The 14,928-nt window shown below is 48.9% G+C and overlaps 1 protein-coding gene across 1 annotated transcript in view; it reads left to right on the plus strand.

Annotated features, from left to right (window-relative positions):
- The window catches only part of PPME1 (protein phosphatase methylesterase 1), a 34,805-nt gene extending 19,909 nt beyond the window's left edge, over window positions 1-14,896 (plus strand). Inside the window, exons 4-14 of the mRNA XM_062630419.1 lie at window positions 1,359-1,416; window positions 1,937-1,988; window positions 4,040-4,194; window positions 5,738-5,828; window positions 6,803-6,868; window positions 7,549-7,681; window positions 8,420-8,549; window positions 9,198-9,242; window positions 9,883-9,947; window positions 10,846-10,913; window positions 12,726-14,896. Of these exons, the coding sequence (XP_062486403.1) occupies window positions 1,359-1,416; window positions 1,937-1,988; window positions 4,040-4,194; window positions 5,738-5,828; window positions 6,803-6,868; window positions 7,549-7,681; window positions 8,420-8,549; window positions 9,198-9,242; window positions 9,883-9,947; window positions 10,846-10,913; window positions 12,726-12,744 (882 nt within the window). The 3' untranslated portion in view covers window positions 12,745-14,896. The remainder of the gene's footprint in view (window positions 1-1,358; window positions 1,417-1,936; window positions 1,989-4,039; window positions 4,195-5,737; window positions 5,829-6,802; window positions 6,869-7,548; window positions 7,682-8,419; window positions 8,550-9,197; window positions 9,243-9,882; window positions 9,948-10,845; window positions 10,914-12,725) is intronic.
- Window positions 14,897-14,928: the final 32 nt, after the last annotated feature.

A 14,928-nucleotide genomic window follows, 5' to 3' on the forward strand; every position in this document is an offset into this window, starting at 1 on the left:
TTGAAATGAAAGCTTGCCCCAGGCAATCAAGTGTTAAATGTTTGGGAAGAGCCAAATGTTAAAAAAAAAAACCCTGATCAAACCTTTCCCCTAAAAAAAACAGGAAGAAATCCACATTGGGGAATATTGTGAGTAACCATTGATAAATAAAATAACAGCCTGCAGGAGCAGTGTGCTCCTTTCTGCTTTTGCTTATTGGCCTGGTAACATCCTGCATGGTGTTGGAGTGAGGCCAGAGGAGGCCACGGAGCTGCTGCGAGGGCTGGAGCAGCTCTGCTCTGGAGCCAGGCTGAGAGAGCTGGGCTGGGGCAGCCTGGAGAAGAGAAGGCTCCTGAAGGGGAGACCTGAGAGCAGCTCCAGTGCCTGAAGGGGCTGCAGGAAAGCTGGAGAGGGGCTTGGGACAAGGGCCTGTAGGGCCAGGCCAAGGGGAATGGCTTTAACCTGCCCCAGGGGAGACTGAGCTGAGCTCTTAGGCAGAAGCTCTTCCCTGTGAGGGTGCTGAGGCGCTGGCACAGGGTGCCCAGAGAAGCTGTGGCTGCCCCATCCCTGGCAGTGTTCAAGGGCAGGTTGGACACAGGGGCTTGGAGCAAGCTGCTCCAGTGGAAGGGGTCCCTGCCCGTGGCAGGGGTTGGAGCTGGAGGAGCTTTAAGGTCCCCTCCAACCCAAACTTGGTTTCTTCTGTGAAATTCCCCCACTCCTGCAGGGCTGTTGTTTAAATAATCAATGATTCCTTAACATAGAAACCTGCCTTTCAACACTTAATCACTGTGATGCCTGAAATAACTTACAGAACTGGAGCTGTTGGGCTCAAATAGAGCATAATCTTATTGCAGCCCTCCCTTACTTTAAAAAGATCCCTCACTTGTCCCCCCCAGTCCCTTTGGACTGACCAGTTGTTGTTCACTTCAACCTCACTGTAAAATTCTGTTCTTTGAGAGCAAATGGAATCTTTGCTACTTCATCTTCATCCCTGCTGTACAGCCAAGACTTAGCTTTGTCAGGCGTGTGGAAGGGGAGGCATTACTTTGGTGTCTGATCCCACTGCTGCACTTCGGTTTGCAGAGGTGCCACAGAACTTGAATCCATTACCCTAGGAAACACTCCTAATGTCTTATGCACCATGGAATAAATGTCCTCAGATAGAAAGGATGAAGCTTTGGTGTATTAAGGGTAGTTCATACAGAATATTCGTGCTTGCTTCTTGTGACACCTTGTGCAATCCAGGTTCAGCCACCCGGACTGTAGAAGGGGTTTTGTCACCTTTGCTGCTGTTTCGGGCTGTGCTTGCTGTTGTTAAGCCTGTTGTAGCTGAGGGGGTGGCACTTTGCAAATGACATCCTCTTTGTCCCCTCTTGCAGGCTGCAATCATTAACAGGATTCAGTGCAGGATTGTGGCTTTAGATCTCCGAGGGCATGGTAAGTGGAAGAAATCAAACCAAAATCACAAAAAGCATGTTCCACACTCTCCTATTTTAAAGAAGATGTAACAAATCCCTGCTAAAAGGACTTAAAAAGCATCCTTAAGGCATCTCAGTGTTTATACCAAAGCAGGGATGGAAAAGGGAGCTCTGCAGCTATCCATCCTCACGTGCCAGAACTGAGACTCCCCGTGCCTTTGTGTGAGGCAGTGGTGGACTTGTTCCTTCTCACATAGTGCTACCAAGCCCTTCCTTCGTGTTTCATAACCCATAGCTGATCTTTACCATTAGAAATAAGCTCTGTTCTTTAGTTTTAAGGTACTCTGCAAATATGGAACATTATGGGGAGTGTTTCCAACTGTTCTGGTAACTCTGGAGTTCTTCATTATTCATGTTAACTGTAGTAGCCTTGCTCTTAGTAACTGTGCCAAAAAGCTTTGTGCAGTTTCTGCTCTAAATCCTGAGGGGTTCTGAAGGTTTCCAGCTTGTGTGAACTTGACTTTTGCTTGTTCTTTCAGGAGAAACCAAAGTGAGGAATCCTGAAGATCTGTCTGCAGAGACTATGTCAAAGTAAGGATGCTGATGCTCTCTTTAGTGTTTCTCTGTTCACAAACCTTCATCTATTGAGAGCAGTAAACTGCTTGAGGACACACAGCCTCTGTTCAGAGAGCTGGAAGGTGGTTTCATTTCACATGAGTCTGGTAGTTATCCCTTCTTCTCCTTCCATTTTGGGACAGTTTAAATCTGTTTGGAATTAGATCTCTTCCAGCTAAGTCAGATTCCCAACTGAGTTGTTCTCCAGGTTTTAAACTCACTTTAAAGATCAGTGGCTTCACTGCAGTGAACACTTTAAAGCTGCAACATGCTGTAACACCAGCAGAAGGGGATTTCTTTCCTTGGACATAACCAATTGGAGCATTTTAGCTTGAAATCACCAGTTTGGTGTCACCCCCAAAGTGTGGGGCACAGACTGAGACTTTAAAGCATGGAGGGAGTTGCTCTTTCAGGCTGCCATGACCTGCTTTGGGATGCAAATCTCCCTCTTGACAAAGCTGTAAGAAAAGCAAATCCCCACTGTTAAACTCATTGTTATGTCCATAGTTGATACAAAGAGACTCTTGGCTATGAAACAATTAAATCATGAAGGATTTTGTAACCTTCCAATGAACAAATCCACTTGGTTTGTTGAGGGGAGGCCATGTGTGAAATGGATTCTGACTTCCATTGTGTACCTTATTGCTACTGCTTGTGGCTTGTGAGATCCTGATGTGGTGTTGTCCTGAGGAAACACTGTATGGAATGATGAGAATTTTTTAGATCTGAAGCAAAACTACTTGGGGGAGAACAAGTTCCTTTTGATTTTAAAGCATTCTCTCCTTTTAGCAATGATCTTGAGAGCTATCCCTGACTTTAAATAGGAGCCTTAAATTATAGTTGGGTTTCATTTTTCTTCTCAAATCCTCAAGGAATTTTCTCTGACAGAGCAAACAAACTGGTCATCCTTGGGTTTTTGACTCATTTTCCAGTTGCAGTACTGCTCAGGTCTCCTGTCTCTGAATGCTTTTAGGCAGGAAAGCAAATTTGGATGTCTTAAACTACAGTGCTCTGTCAGTCACAGAATCATAGAATGGTTTAGGTTGGAAAGGACCTCAAGATCATCCAGTTCCAACCCCCCTGCCATGGGCAGGGACACCTCACACTAAACCATGGCACCCAAGGCTCTGTCTGACGTGGCCTTGAACACTGCCAGGGATGGAGCATTCACAGCTTCCTTGGGCAACCCATTCCAGCACCTCAGCACCCTCCCAGGGAAGAGCTTCTGCCTTATCTCCAACCTGAACTTCCCCTGTTTCAGTTTGAACCCATCACCCCTTGTCCTATCACTGCAGTCCTTGATGAAGAGTCCCTCCCCAGCATCCTTGTAGCCCCCTTCACACACTGGAAGCTGCTCTGAGGTCTCCACGCAGCTTCTCTTCTCCAGGCTCAACAGCCCCAGTGTTCTCAGCCTGGCTCCATACAGGAGCTGCTCCAGCCCCTGCTCATCCTCGTGGCCTCCTCTGGACTTGCTCCAACAGCTCCATGTCCTTCTGATGTTGGGGACCCCAGAACTGCACCCAGTGCTGCAAGTGGGGTCTCACCAGAGCAGAGGGGCAGGATCACCTGCTGCTCATGCTGGGGATGCAGCCCAGCACATAGCGAGGTTCTGGGCCCACTTCCTCCTCCTCAGGGCTTCTCTAAATCACTTCTCTGCCCAGCCTGCAGCTATACCTGTACCCCAACCCAGGGCAGGATCTTGCTTTTTCTTTTATTAAAAGGCACTTAAATGAGCATTTTCCTTTAGTAAAAGCAGAAATGATGTGCTTGTTCAGGAGCAGTATTGGCTTGAATGATTTCCTGTATTGGTACCTAGATTAAATCATAGACTCATGGAGTGGTTGGGGTTGGAAAGGACTTTAAAGCTTATCTAGTGGTCAGAGAATAAATTTGTCTGTTACCTGTGGGTTAGAGCATACGGAGAGCTGGAAACGGGTCTTGGGTCTGTACTATCTCCTCCTGCCATACAACTCTTCAGGAATACCTCAGGATACAGGCACCAACTACTGTGTGGTCTCATTTGGCAGAGATGTTGGCAACGTGGTGGAAGCTCTGTATGGGGACCTCCCGCCCCCCATCATGCTCATCGGGCACAGCATGGGGGGGGCCATCGCCGTGCACACGGCAGTCGCAAACCTGGTGCCGAGTTTACTGGGGCTCTGCATGATCGATGTGGTGGAAGGTGAGTGTGTGTCCCCTGGGATGGGGGTCTGTGCCCTGGGATGGGGGTCTGTGTCCTGGGATGGGGGTCTGTGCCCTGGGATGGGGTTCTGTGCCCTGGGATGGGGGTCTGTGCCCTGGGATGGGGGTCTGTGCCCTGGGATGGGGGTCTGTGCCCTGGGATGGGGGTCTGTGCCCTGGGATGGGGGTCTGTGCCCTGGGATGGGGGTCTGTGCCCTGGGATGGGGTTCTGTGTCCTGGGATGGGGGTCTGTGCCCTGGGATGGGGGTCTGGCCCTTTGGATGGGGGTCTGTGCCCTGGGATGGGGGTCTGTGCCCTGGGATGGGGGTCTGTGCCCTGGGATGGGGTTCTGTGCCCTGGGATGGGGTTCTGTGCCCTGGGATGGGGGTCTGTGCCCTGGGATGGGGGTCTGTGCCCTGGGATGGGGTTCTGTGTCCTGGGATGGGGGTCTGTGTCCTGGGATGGGGTCTGTCCCCTGGGATGGGGGTCTGTGTCCTGGGATGGGGTCTGTCCTCTGGGATGGGGGTCTGTGCCCTGGGATGGGGTTCTGTCCCTTTGGATGGGGTTCTGTGCCCTGGGATGGGGTTCTGTGCCCTGGGATGGGGTTCTGGCCCTTTGGATGTGGGTCTGTGCCCTGGGATGGGGGTCTGTGTCCTGGGATGGCTTTCTGTCCCTTTGGATGGGGTTCTGTGTCCCATTGGATGGGGTTCTGTGTCCTGGGATGGGGGTCTGTGCCCTGGGATGGGGGTCTGTGCCCTGGGATGGGGTTCTGTCCCATTGGATGGGGTTCTGTGTCCTGGGATGGGGGTCTGTGCCCTGGGATGGGGTTCTGTCCCATTGGATGGGGTTCTGTCCCCTGGGATGGGATTCTGTGCCCTGGGATGGGGTTCTGTCCCATTGGATGGGGTTCTGTCCCCTGGGATGGGATTCTGTGCCCTGGGATGGGGTTCTGGCCCTTTGGATGGGGTTCTGTCCCCTGGGACGGGGTTCTGGCCCTTTGGATGGGGTTCTGGCCCATTGGATGGGGTTCTGTCCCCTGGGATGGGGTTCTGTTCCCTGGGATGGGGTTGTGTCCCTTTGGATGGGGTTCTGTCTTCCACGCAGGTCTTTCATGCCCAAATCCAGAAGGTTTTGCCCAGTTTTAATCCAGTGCTGAGTCCATCCTACACAAAAGTGTTTCTGCTGTCACACTTCCTTTTGCTTTTCCCAGGCAGACACAGTTTGCTGTTTTCCCTGTAATTTCTTTGCAATGCTTTCTTGTTAGAGGGGAGGAGGGTGGCTTTTGATAGGATGCATGGTGTATGGTTAGTGATTATTGCCTTCTCTTATCATCTGAATGTCCTATCTCTTCAAATATTAATTTCCTAATGTGGGAGCAGGTATGACTTTGGGCTTAGGAGTACTGAGTTGTGCTTTCCTTAACAGCATTAAATCCCCAGTGAGCTCCAGCTCTCTCTGAGAGTGTTCCCTGGGAGCCAGTTCTCTGTAGAGGGATGTGGCAATAATTTCATCAGATGCCATAAAGTTACAATACTTGGTTTTAGGTACAGCCATGGATGCACTGAACAGCATGCAGAACTTCTTAAGGAGTCGTCCCAAAACATTCAAGTCACTGGAGAATGCCATTGAGTGGAGGTAATGCATGAGCTTATGTAGTCCCCAAAATCATGGAATCCCAGACTGGTTTGGGTTGAAGGGAACTTAAAGCTCATCCAGTTCCAACCCCTGTCACAGGCAGGGACCCCTTCCACTAGAGCAGCTTGCTCCAAGCCCCTGTGTCCAACCTGGCCTTGAACACTGCCAGGGATGGGGCAGCCACAGCTTCTCTGGGCACCCTGTGCCAGCGCCTCAGCACCCTCCCAGGGAAGAGCTTCTGCCTAAGAGCTCAGCTCAGTCTCCCCTCGGGCAGGTTCAAGCCATTCCCCTTGGCCTGGCCCTACAGGCCCTTGTCCCAAGCCCCTCTCTGGGTTTCCTGCAGCCCCTTCAGGCACTGGAGCTGCTCTCAGGTCTCCCCTTCAGGAGCCTTCTCTTCTCCAGGCTGCCCCAGCCCAGCTCTCTCAGCCTGTCATTAATTTCCCAGGAGAGTTGGCTGGGCACTGGGGAAGGATCCTCTTAAGAGTTTCAACTGATGGAAAGCCTCATGATATGAATTGCAGCTTCCTTGTAAGTGTCCCAGCTCTTACAGAAGAAGCTTGAGACATTGTTCCCATGTGTAAAAACAGGATTCAGCAAGAATTACTTTTACATTTGGCAGCTGAGTGTGAAAGGGAGAGGTTTTATGGTTACATTTGTAAGTTGGCCTACAGCAAGCCCATATCTGCTCCCAAATACCCACGTTGTTTCTGACTTCTCCCTGTCCCCTGCAATGAAATGGGTACAACCCTATTTCAGTGTTACCCCACCAGTGCTTTTAAATCCACAGTTACAGTGACAGTGAGGGTTCAGGTAGGTCAGTGTGTAGCATGAGCCACTGCAAATGGCTGAGAATGGGATGTTTTGGGGAAATAATGAGCTGCAGAAGGGTTTTACTCCTATTTCTGAGCCAGAGAGTTCCTATTTTTGTAACTATTTGTGCCCTTCTTGTGATTTTAGTTTTATTTCTTCCCTAGTGTAAAAAGTGGACAGATAAGAAACCTTGAATCTGCCAGAGTGTCTATGGTCGGTCAAGTCAAACAGTAGGTGGTTTTTGGTTTGGTTTTGGTATTTAAACCTCTTAGAATCATCTTTTCTGGTCTGCAATGCCACAAATGCACTTGAAAGGGGAGATTTCTTTTAGCAAATACAGATTTCTTACCATTTGATCACAGCTGATGCCAGCAGCAGCAAAAATCCACCTAGAGCCATGTTTTAACTGCTGCTGGTTGTGCATTCCTTGGGTTGTCTGGGTTTCTGCACACATTAAGAAACAAGTGTCAGTCTGATGCCTTCTCAGAAATCCTGTCCTAAATCAAACTGACCTTCTGGGTATGGACTCTTGCTCCCTTTTAGTAATGCTTTATTTACCTGTTGCATTTGGGGAGTGATCTGGGGTGGGTTGTGAGGATCTGAGTAACCTGGTTGTACCACTCTAATCCTTGATATATCCAAAGCCTTTACAAATACCTCATACTCCATGTAGTAAAGCAGTTGTTGATTGTTTGACCACTTTCTGCCTCTGTTTGCATTGATAATTGCTCTGGGATACACATGCTGCACAGGCACTTGGTCCCATGGCTGCTCATGACTGTGTCTTCCATCCAAAGCTACTTTTAAGCTTGAAAACACTTTTTCAGCCACTATCTGAGAAATTGCTGAACACTTCACATTGAAACCTGCTCTGTTTGGCAGGGAATCATTTTCTGGTTTTATTTCCCAGGTGTGAAGGGGCTGCAAGCCCTGAATGTCCTAAAGCCATAGTGGAGGGTATTATTGAAGAGGAGGAGGAGGAGGAAGAGAATGAGGAAGGGGGAGGCTCTGTCAACAAAAGGAAGAAAGAAGATGACACAGAGGTAGGCAGTTTCTTGCTGTGTTTTCAGCTGTGTTTGCACAATGTTCCCATGAAGAGCAGCCACCAGTAGTGATCCAGATCATCCTAATATAAAAGGGGCCAACTCCAGGGACTGAAAACTTTATACTGGGAATGTTGTTTTCCTCCTTCATCTCGTGCCACCAGTTCTATCTTGGACTGTTACCTGAAAACCTGGGTTTGGTTTCCTTCCCTGAGCTGCTCACAGGTTTAATGTGTGTCTCCTGAAATAAGGCTTCTGGCCTGAATGGGAAATGCTCTGTTCTGAGTCTTTGTGCTGTTTTTGTTCACTTCCAAGGCACGGGAGCATTCAGGAGCTCATCCAGATGATTGCAACCCAGGAATGTAAATTCCTCAAGGAAAATCACTGGAGCCAGCTTAGCCCCTTGTATTTCTGTGTCACCTGAGAGCCAAGTGTGAACGTTCAGACCATTTGCAAGCTATTTGTGCCAGTAAAACCAAGCAAATTGAGCACCTTGAATACTTCAGCGTTCTCTTGATCTGTAGGTGTGGGTCCTGCTGACTTTCTTGTTCCCTACTCGTGTACTTTGGCTTCATTTGGGGAGGAATTTAGGAGCAAGGAGGCTCATCCCCTTGGAATCACCTCCACCAGAGGGAGCCAGTTATTTCCTAGATGTACTTCCAAGTGGCCCTCCAGTTCATTTATCTCAGCTGCTTTAGTGATGCCTAATGCAGAGCTCTGTCTTTTTCCTCCCTGCAGACAAAGAAGGAGCACTTATACACGTGGCGGATCGAACTGGCAAAAACAGAGAAGTACTGGGATGGCTGGTTCAGGGGCTTGTCAAACCTCTTCCTGAGCTGCCCAACGCCAAAGCTCTTGCTTTTAGCTGGTACGTGGCTCTTCCAGTCCTGCTCAGCTTCAGTGGCTGTTGGCTTCACTGATGTCCTGCTTGGATTTCAGGGAATAGGGTTTGGCTTATGCCTTTTTCCAAGAACACCAGACCTCTCTGTTCCACCTTGGCTTCTCTACGTATCTTCAACTGTAAAACCATCCATTTAATCCATGCCAACCTGGAATTAGTACAGAACCTCTAATATCAAACTAGCATGTAATGCCATACTGTGTATGGCTGCTGTTGGAGGGGTGGGTTTGTTCTATGATGTGGAAGAGGGGCAAACAGGACAGATCCCAGCTGCCCTTCAGCCTCCGTTACTATCAGGGCATGATTTGAACTTTATTTCAACTGAAAGCCAAGTTTTTGATGTTCTGCAGCCAGGGATAGACCCCTTTTTGTGCCTTAATAGGAAATACAGTGTGTAACCAAGACAAATACCCTTTTAAATTGTAAGGAGGGATGTTTTCTTGCATTTTGGACTGGGATTTTTCCCTGTCACTTTACTCTCTTGAGGTGCAGCAGGGAAGTGTCCTTATGGTAGGTGTCAGGGATGTTTCTTCTGTTAAATCCCTCTGTCAAAGTAAAGAGTAAAGCTCTGCTTAGACAGTCATATTTCCAATCCATCTCTTTATTTGATTGTAGGTGTTGACAGGCTGGATAAAGATCTAACAATTGGACAGATGCAAGGTAAATATTTAATACTGTTACTCTATCTTATGGTAGTGCTCTTTTTGGGGGGTAGCTTGTTGCTATAGGTACATACAGGAGGTAGAGCTGGAATGGCCTCTCACCAGCTGCAGTCTGTATCAAAACAAGTGCACATGAATTCATCCATCCCAAAGTGTCTGTGGTTGTAGGGCAAGTGGGGAAGTTGAGAAGGGAAAGGCTGCATCAGGAGTTGGGAAGGGCTGTTGCCATGGTTCTCATTGAGTCTAGTGTTCAGCTCCAGACATGGAGCTGCCACACTTCTCTTGGATCAGAATGATCATGAGGGCTTCCTTCTGTTTAAGGCCCTTCCAACCCAAACCATTCTGTGATTCTATGAATTAAGCAGCTGATTCTGGCTTTGGAAACTGCTGTGTGTACTATATAATCTGCTCTGGACTTCTGTGCTTTCCCTGCTCCCTCTTCACACATGATATAGTGAGATCTAGTGAGGTTTGTTGCTAAAGAATCTGTTTTAGAAGAGTTCCTAAATTCAGAGTGCTGTTAAGGGTGTAGTGTGTGATGTTTCCTGTGTACACACAAACTGCTTGTCTAAACCATTGCTGTCAGAAATCAAGGTCATTTAAACAGCAGCTCCAGTGACTACTCTCTTGATCCACAGGGAAGTTTCAGATGCAGGTCCTCCCACAGTGTGGCCATGCAGTCCATGAAGATGCTCCAGACAAGGTGAGCAGCACCACTGGGGGGTTGAAGCTAGAAAAGTCATGGTCTTCACAGCTTAAATGCAAGTGGGGTCTGTGCCTTACTATGATGCAGAGATTTTACCTCGGGGGCAGTTTTTGGCACATCATAACTGGCCATTGGCAACTGGCTATTGGAGAGTGGTGAGGCACTGGCACAGGGTGCCCAGAGAAGCTGTGGCTGCCCCATCCCTGGCAGTGTTCAAGGCCAGGTTGGACACAGGGGCTTGGAGCAAGCTGCTCTATGGAAGGGGTCCCTGCTCGTGGCAGGGGTTGGAGCTAGAAGAGCTTTAAGGTCCCTTCAACCCAAACCAGTCCATGGTTCTATGACAGAAGTAGCAATGTGGTACAGCTGATGGAGCCTGTGGTTGGAAACACATCTGGTTTTAAGGCTTGTTCTGCACTGACCACTGTGAGGGTAAAACTCAGCCTTTCTGTGCTTCACCGGTCTGAAATAGGGTTTTTTATCTAAACATATGAAGTTCTTAGATTGTTTTTCTTTTTAATATACATTCTAAGCAATGTTATTACTGTCAGGATTTCTCCTTTATGGGAATAACTTGCTTCATGATCTCACCACATCCTTTTTCCCCTGCTAAACTTAGGCATTGTTGTAAGAATTACTGAAAGAGGTGGAGAAAGAGTTTGGTCAGATTGTGAGATCAGTGTCAGAGTAAGGCTGGAAGCATGTAGTTCCTTTTGGTTTCTTCTATAAAAGCATGTTATACAGAGCCCTTAACCTTAAAGGGGCAAACTTGATTCAGCAAGAGGACCTGAGGGCACGATCTGTTGTTGGAAATGCTTCAGGCTTTGAAAACCACCTGGGTTTCTTGTTATCTTCATGTCCCTTTTAAGTCTGACCCATATCCTTCCCCTTTCCTCAGGTTGCTGAAGCTGTTGCGACGTTCCTGATCCGTCACAGGTTTACAGAGCCCATCGGTGGATTCCAGTGGTAAGGCTCTGTGTGTGCTAGAGCTGTGCAGTCCTTGGGCAGAGCTGGGCTCTTACTGCCTGTGTGTTTGGCTCTCGGTGTGGGAGGCTGGAGTTCTAGCACGACGCTAAAAGCACATGTAACCAAACAGCTTTGAGTCACAGCCAGTAATGCAGGGACATTAGTGCAGGGTCCTGCACATGGGTGAGGGCAATCCCAGCACAAACCCAGGCTGGGGGAGACTGAATGGAGCAGCCTGAGGAGAAGGACTTGGGGTGCTGGGTGAGGAGGAGCTCCCCATGACCCAGCTTCAGTGTGCACTTGAGCCCAGAACCCCCCCGTGTGCTGGGCTGCACCCCCAGAGTGTGAGCAGCAGCTCAGGGAGGGGATCCTGCCCCTCTGCTGTGTGAAGGGGAGAACCCCCCTGCAGCCCTGATCCAGCTCTGGGGCAGCAGCACAAGAGGGACGTGGAGCTGTTGGAGCGAGGCCAGAGGAGGCCATGGAGCTGCTGCGAGGGCTGGAGCAGCTCTGCTCTGGAGCCAGGCTGAGAGAGCTGGGCTGGGTGAGCCTGGAGAAGAGAAGGCTCCTGAAGGGGAGACCTGAGAGCAGCTCCAGTGCCTGAAGGGGCTGCAGGAAAGCTGGAGAGGGGCTTGGGACACCCAGGGTGTCCCTGCCCATGGCAGGGAGTTGGAACTGAATGAGCTTTAAGGTCCCTTCCAACCCAAACCATTCTACGACTGTATGATTTGAAGATCACATTCTCTTTAAACTTCTCACGTACTAACTTGTCTTAATGAAACCTCCTTCCTTGGATGGGAGCAATGAATCCTCCCATTCTGATACCTTTCTTCTTAGCCTGCCAAAAGGCAGAATTATAAGTTTTATGGTATTTAGCTTAAATAATATTTTACTTAAATAATCAAGGCCCTGTGTTTTGGAAACAACTTGCACCGCACTGGCCAAGAAATACTGATGGGATTAGATGAGTAAAGGATGTGCTTCGCTTTGCAGACTTCCTCATGTGTTTTCATATCAGAGTGAACTGGGGAAGCCAGGTCTCTGCCAGCAGCCACAACGGTGAAAGGAGGTTGTGACTGATAAGATTGATTGGAAAAACACCCAAAGTCTTAGTTACACACCCTAAACTAATAAATAAACCAAGCTCAGAAGGTGCAGGTCTGCTTTGGGATCATCTTTCAGCTGAATGGTAAAATAAGCAGGTTTTTAAGCAGTTTCTTAAGCATTCCTGAGAAATCTTCCTGCTTTTAGCTAAGAAGCCCTCAACAAAAGCCCCAAAACGTGTGCTGCTGTAGGACTGGCAACGCTAAAGAGGTGTTGCTGGGTGATCTCTTCCTTTTATCCCCCTTTATCCTGTGCCCTTGGGGGTGAAACAGTGGAAATGCAGGACTCTGGGCTGCGTATTTTAAAGCAGTGCAAGGATATGGTGTAGGTTGGTGTGTAAATGGTGAGGGGAGGGATAAGACCAAAGGGCTGCAGTGTAATGTTGAATCTCCACAGCCTGTGCTGTCTTGAGGGTCTAATCTGCTGCTCCTGCTATTATGGTTTTAGCAAAAACAGCTTTAAAGCAAGAGGCTTGGAGGAAGGGAGGTGGCTTGAGTGTGCTTTAAGCCACATACCAAGCTTTTGTGCTTCTCACTGCTTATGTAGCTTACAAGTTACCGTTGAGTGCATTAATGCTGGTTCTGTTCTGCATGATAGACGTCTTTTGGCCTTGTTTACCAGCTGAATTTAGGCTGTTGCAGAGTCAATCTGCAGAGAATACCTTGGTTTTAACGTGTGATTTCTCTTCCACTCTCCTTTTTCCCCTCCTAGTGTGTTTCCTGCTTGTTAATACCCTGGTGTTCTCCAGCACTGAGTCCTGTTGTAAATAAACTGCACCAGAGGCCACTGTGATGTATCCATATCCTTTCATCTCTCCAGTTCAGCGGCAGTGAGAAGTTGGTGTGAGATCCATCCCCCTTAGAACTAGTTCTCCAGAACGTGTAAATGTTTAGGGACTTCCTTGCTGGGAAGCAGCGTGAACTGAAGGCCATGAGAAGCTCTTCAGGCCCTCAGAAGTGGGCTCCCCTCTGCTGCCACAAGGAAAGAGCTCCTGAAATCCCAAGTAGTTGATCATAACTCCATCAATTCTCAGGCTTTCTTGGACCCAACTGCAAAGGGGCTGTTGGCAGTCCAGATCCATCGAGGGCATTGCAGCGTAGCCAAAAGGCTTCAGGATTTCTCCATGGAATTGTTTCATCGTCTTTGAAGTGCCCCTTAGGTTTGCTTTTTATACACACATCTATTTCCCCTAAAGCAACAAGGAATTGGCTTCATTGGGAGCTCAGGTTTTGCCTCACCAGTGCCAACCTTATGGGTTAGGCTGCAGGAAGAGCCCAGATGCTGTCTCCTGAGCAAGGCTGGATGGGCCTGTAAACCAAAAAGATGAGGGGGGACCCTGAGCTCCGTTCCGGAGTCTTACAGCTTTCTTCATAACTCATTTCAAGTTCTTGCTGAGAAAGACATCCTGGATAAGTCCATCTGCTGCAGAAGATAACAGGCAGGAGCCTCTGGACCTGTGTTTATGGGGAAGACCCAAGAGCAGCACTAACAACATGCTCAACAGGCCTGGAATGTGTTTCTGCTTCCCTCCTTTGCGCTGCTGCACACAACTGAGCAGAGATCAGCACCTTTTGGATGAGAGAAATGGAAGATGCTCACGAAATAAAACCCTGGAAGAGTTTGGAGCCTGTCCTGCTGCTGCATTGCTCCAATACTCCCCAGTATTGGAGGAAAGACCTTGTTTTCACTGTCACCCTCGACCAGTTCGCTGCCTGCCTTCCGGATACCCATGTAAATGCCGTAGCTGCACGGAGAGCTTTGCTTCAGGGTTCAATTATCCACAGACAGTTTGCCAGGTTGCTGAAAGCAATCACTGGAAGAGCAAGCAGACATGTTTTGGAGCAGTTTTCCTCAGTGTTTTGCCAGTGGATGTCTGAAATCCCTTTTTCTTTTGCCTCGTGTCCCTACCCCTCGATGCTGTATGATGGAAGCAGCGTTTAACACTGGTTTGCTGAGGCAGAGTTCTGTTGTTGGCCTGATTCTGGGAGCTGTGATGTCTGCGTCCTGTGACAAGAGCTGTCATGAATTCTTGGCCTTTGAGAGGTGCAGGTGGGGTGAAGGGAGATGGCGTGAAGAGCTGGCAAAGCCTGGTTGGGCTTTGGTGTTCCCCCGATGGAGGCCTCCCTCATCTCCTCTGCTTCATTCACATGTGAGCCCTGGGCACAGCGGTCGTGGCCTTGCTCTGCATCCCTTCCCTGACCCATCAGGGTGGGAGATGCCTGGATTAGAGACAAGCTTCATCCCAGAGGGCTCTCCTCTCTCCTGGCACGTCACTCATCGGCACTCAGGTGTTCAAAGAGCAATTGTTGGCTCCCAGCACTTCCCTCTGTAAGTCACTGTTAATTCCTGCATTGCTTTGCTAGCACCTTGATGTAATGTCCACCCCGGTTTAGTTGCTGATGGATTACGTGGAGTTGAGGTGCAAAACAGCACTTTTCCCAAGCTGTATCCTGAAGATTGGCAAAACCCCCGGTCCTTTCCCGATGATCCCTGTGCTCAAACTGTTAGAGATGAAACAATGCCGTGTGTTATGTCCAGAGCCTCACTTCACGGGCTGGTTAAGCATGTGCCTGTTGTCATACTCATGAATGGTCTTGGTCAAGCCACATTCCTCCGTGCTGAAGTCATGTTGGAGCAGCTGGCTTTGAGGGATTCAGTGCGGTAACTCCTCGCCGTTGCCTCTCCCCCCTTTCATTGGCTTTCCCTCTTTGTGAGCTCTCAAACCACCCGAGCCCTCCATGGAGAAGCAGATGTGTTTTGTATCCCATCGAAGCCCCACTGGAAGGTGAATGACAGCTTCGGAATCCTCCGGGCTCCCTGGAATTCTGTTTTGTTGTTAGCATTGGAGAAGTGAGTGGGAAACAATAAAGAATTCAGCAGCCTCTTGAATGTGACATTGCTCCATGCTGAGCTC

The sequence above is a fragment of the Pezoporus occidentalis genome, unplaced genomic scaffold, assembly GCF_034315485.1.
Source record: "Pezoporus occidentalis ecotype Australia unplaced genomic scaffold, CSIRO_AGI_Poc_V1 ctg350, whole genome shotgun sequence".
Taxonomy (NCBI): Eukaryota; Metazoa; Chordata; class Aves; order Psittaciformes; family Psittacidae; genus Pezoporus; species Pezoporus occidentalis.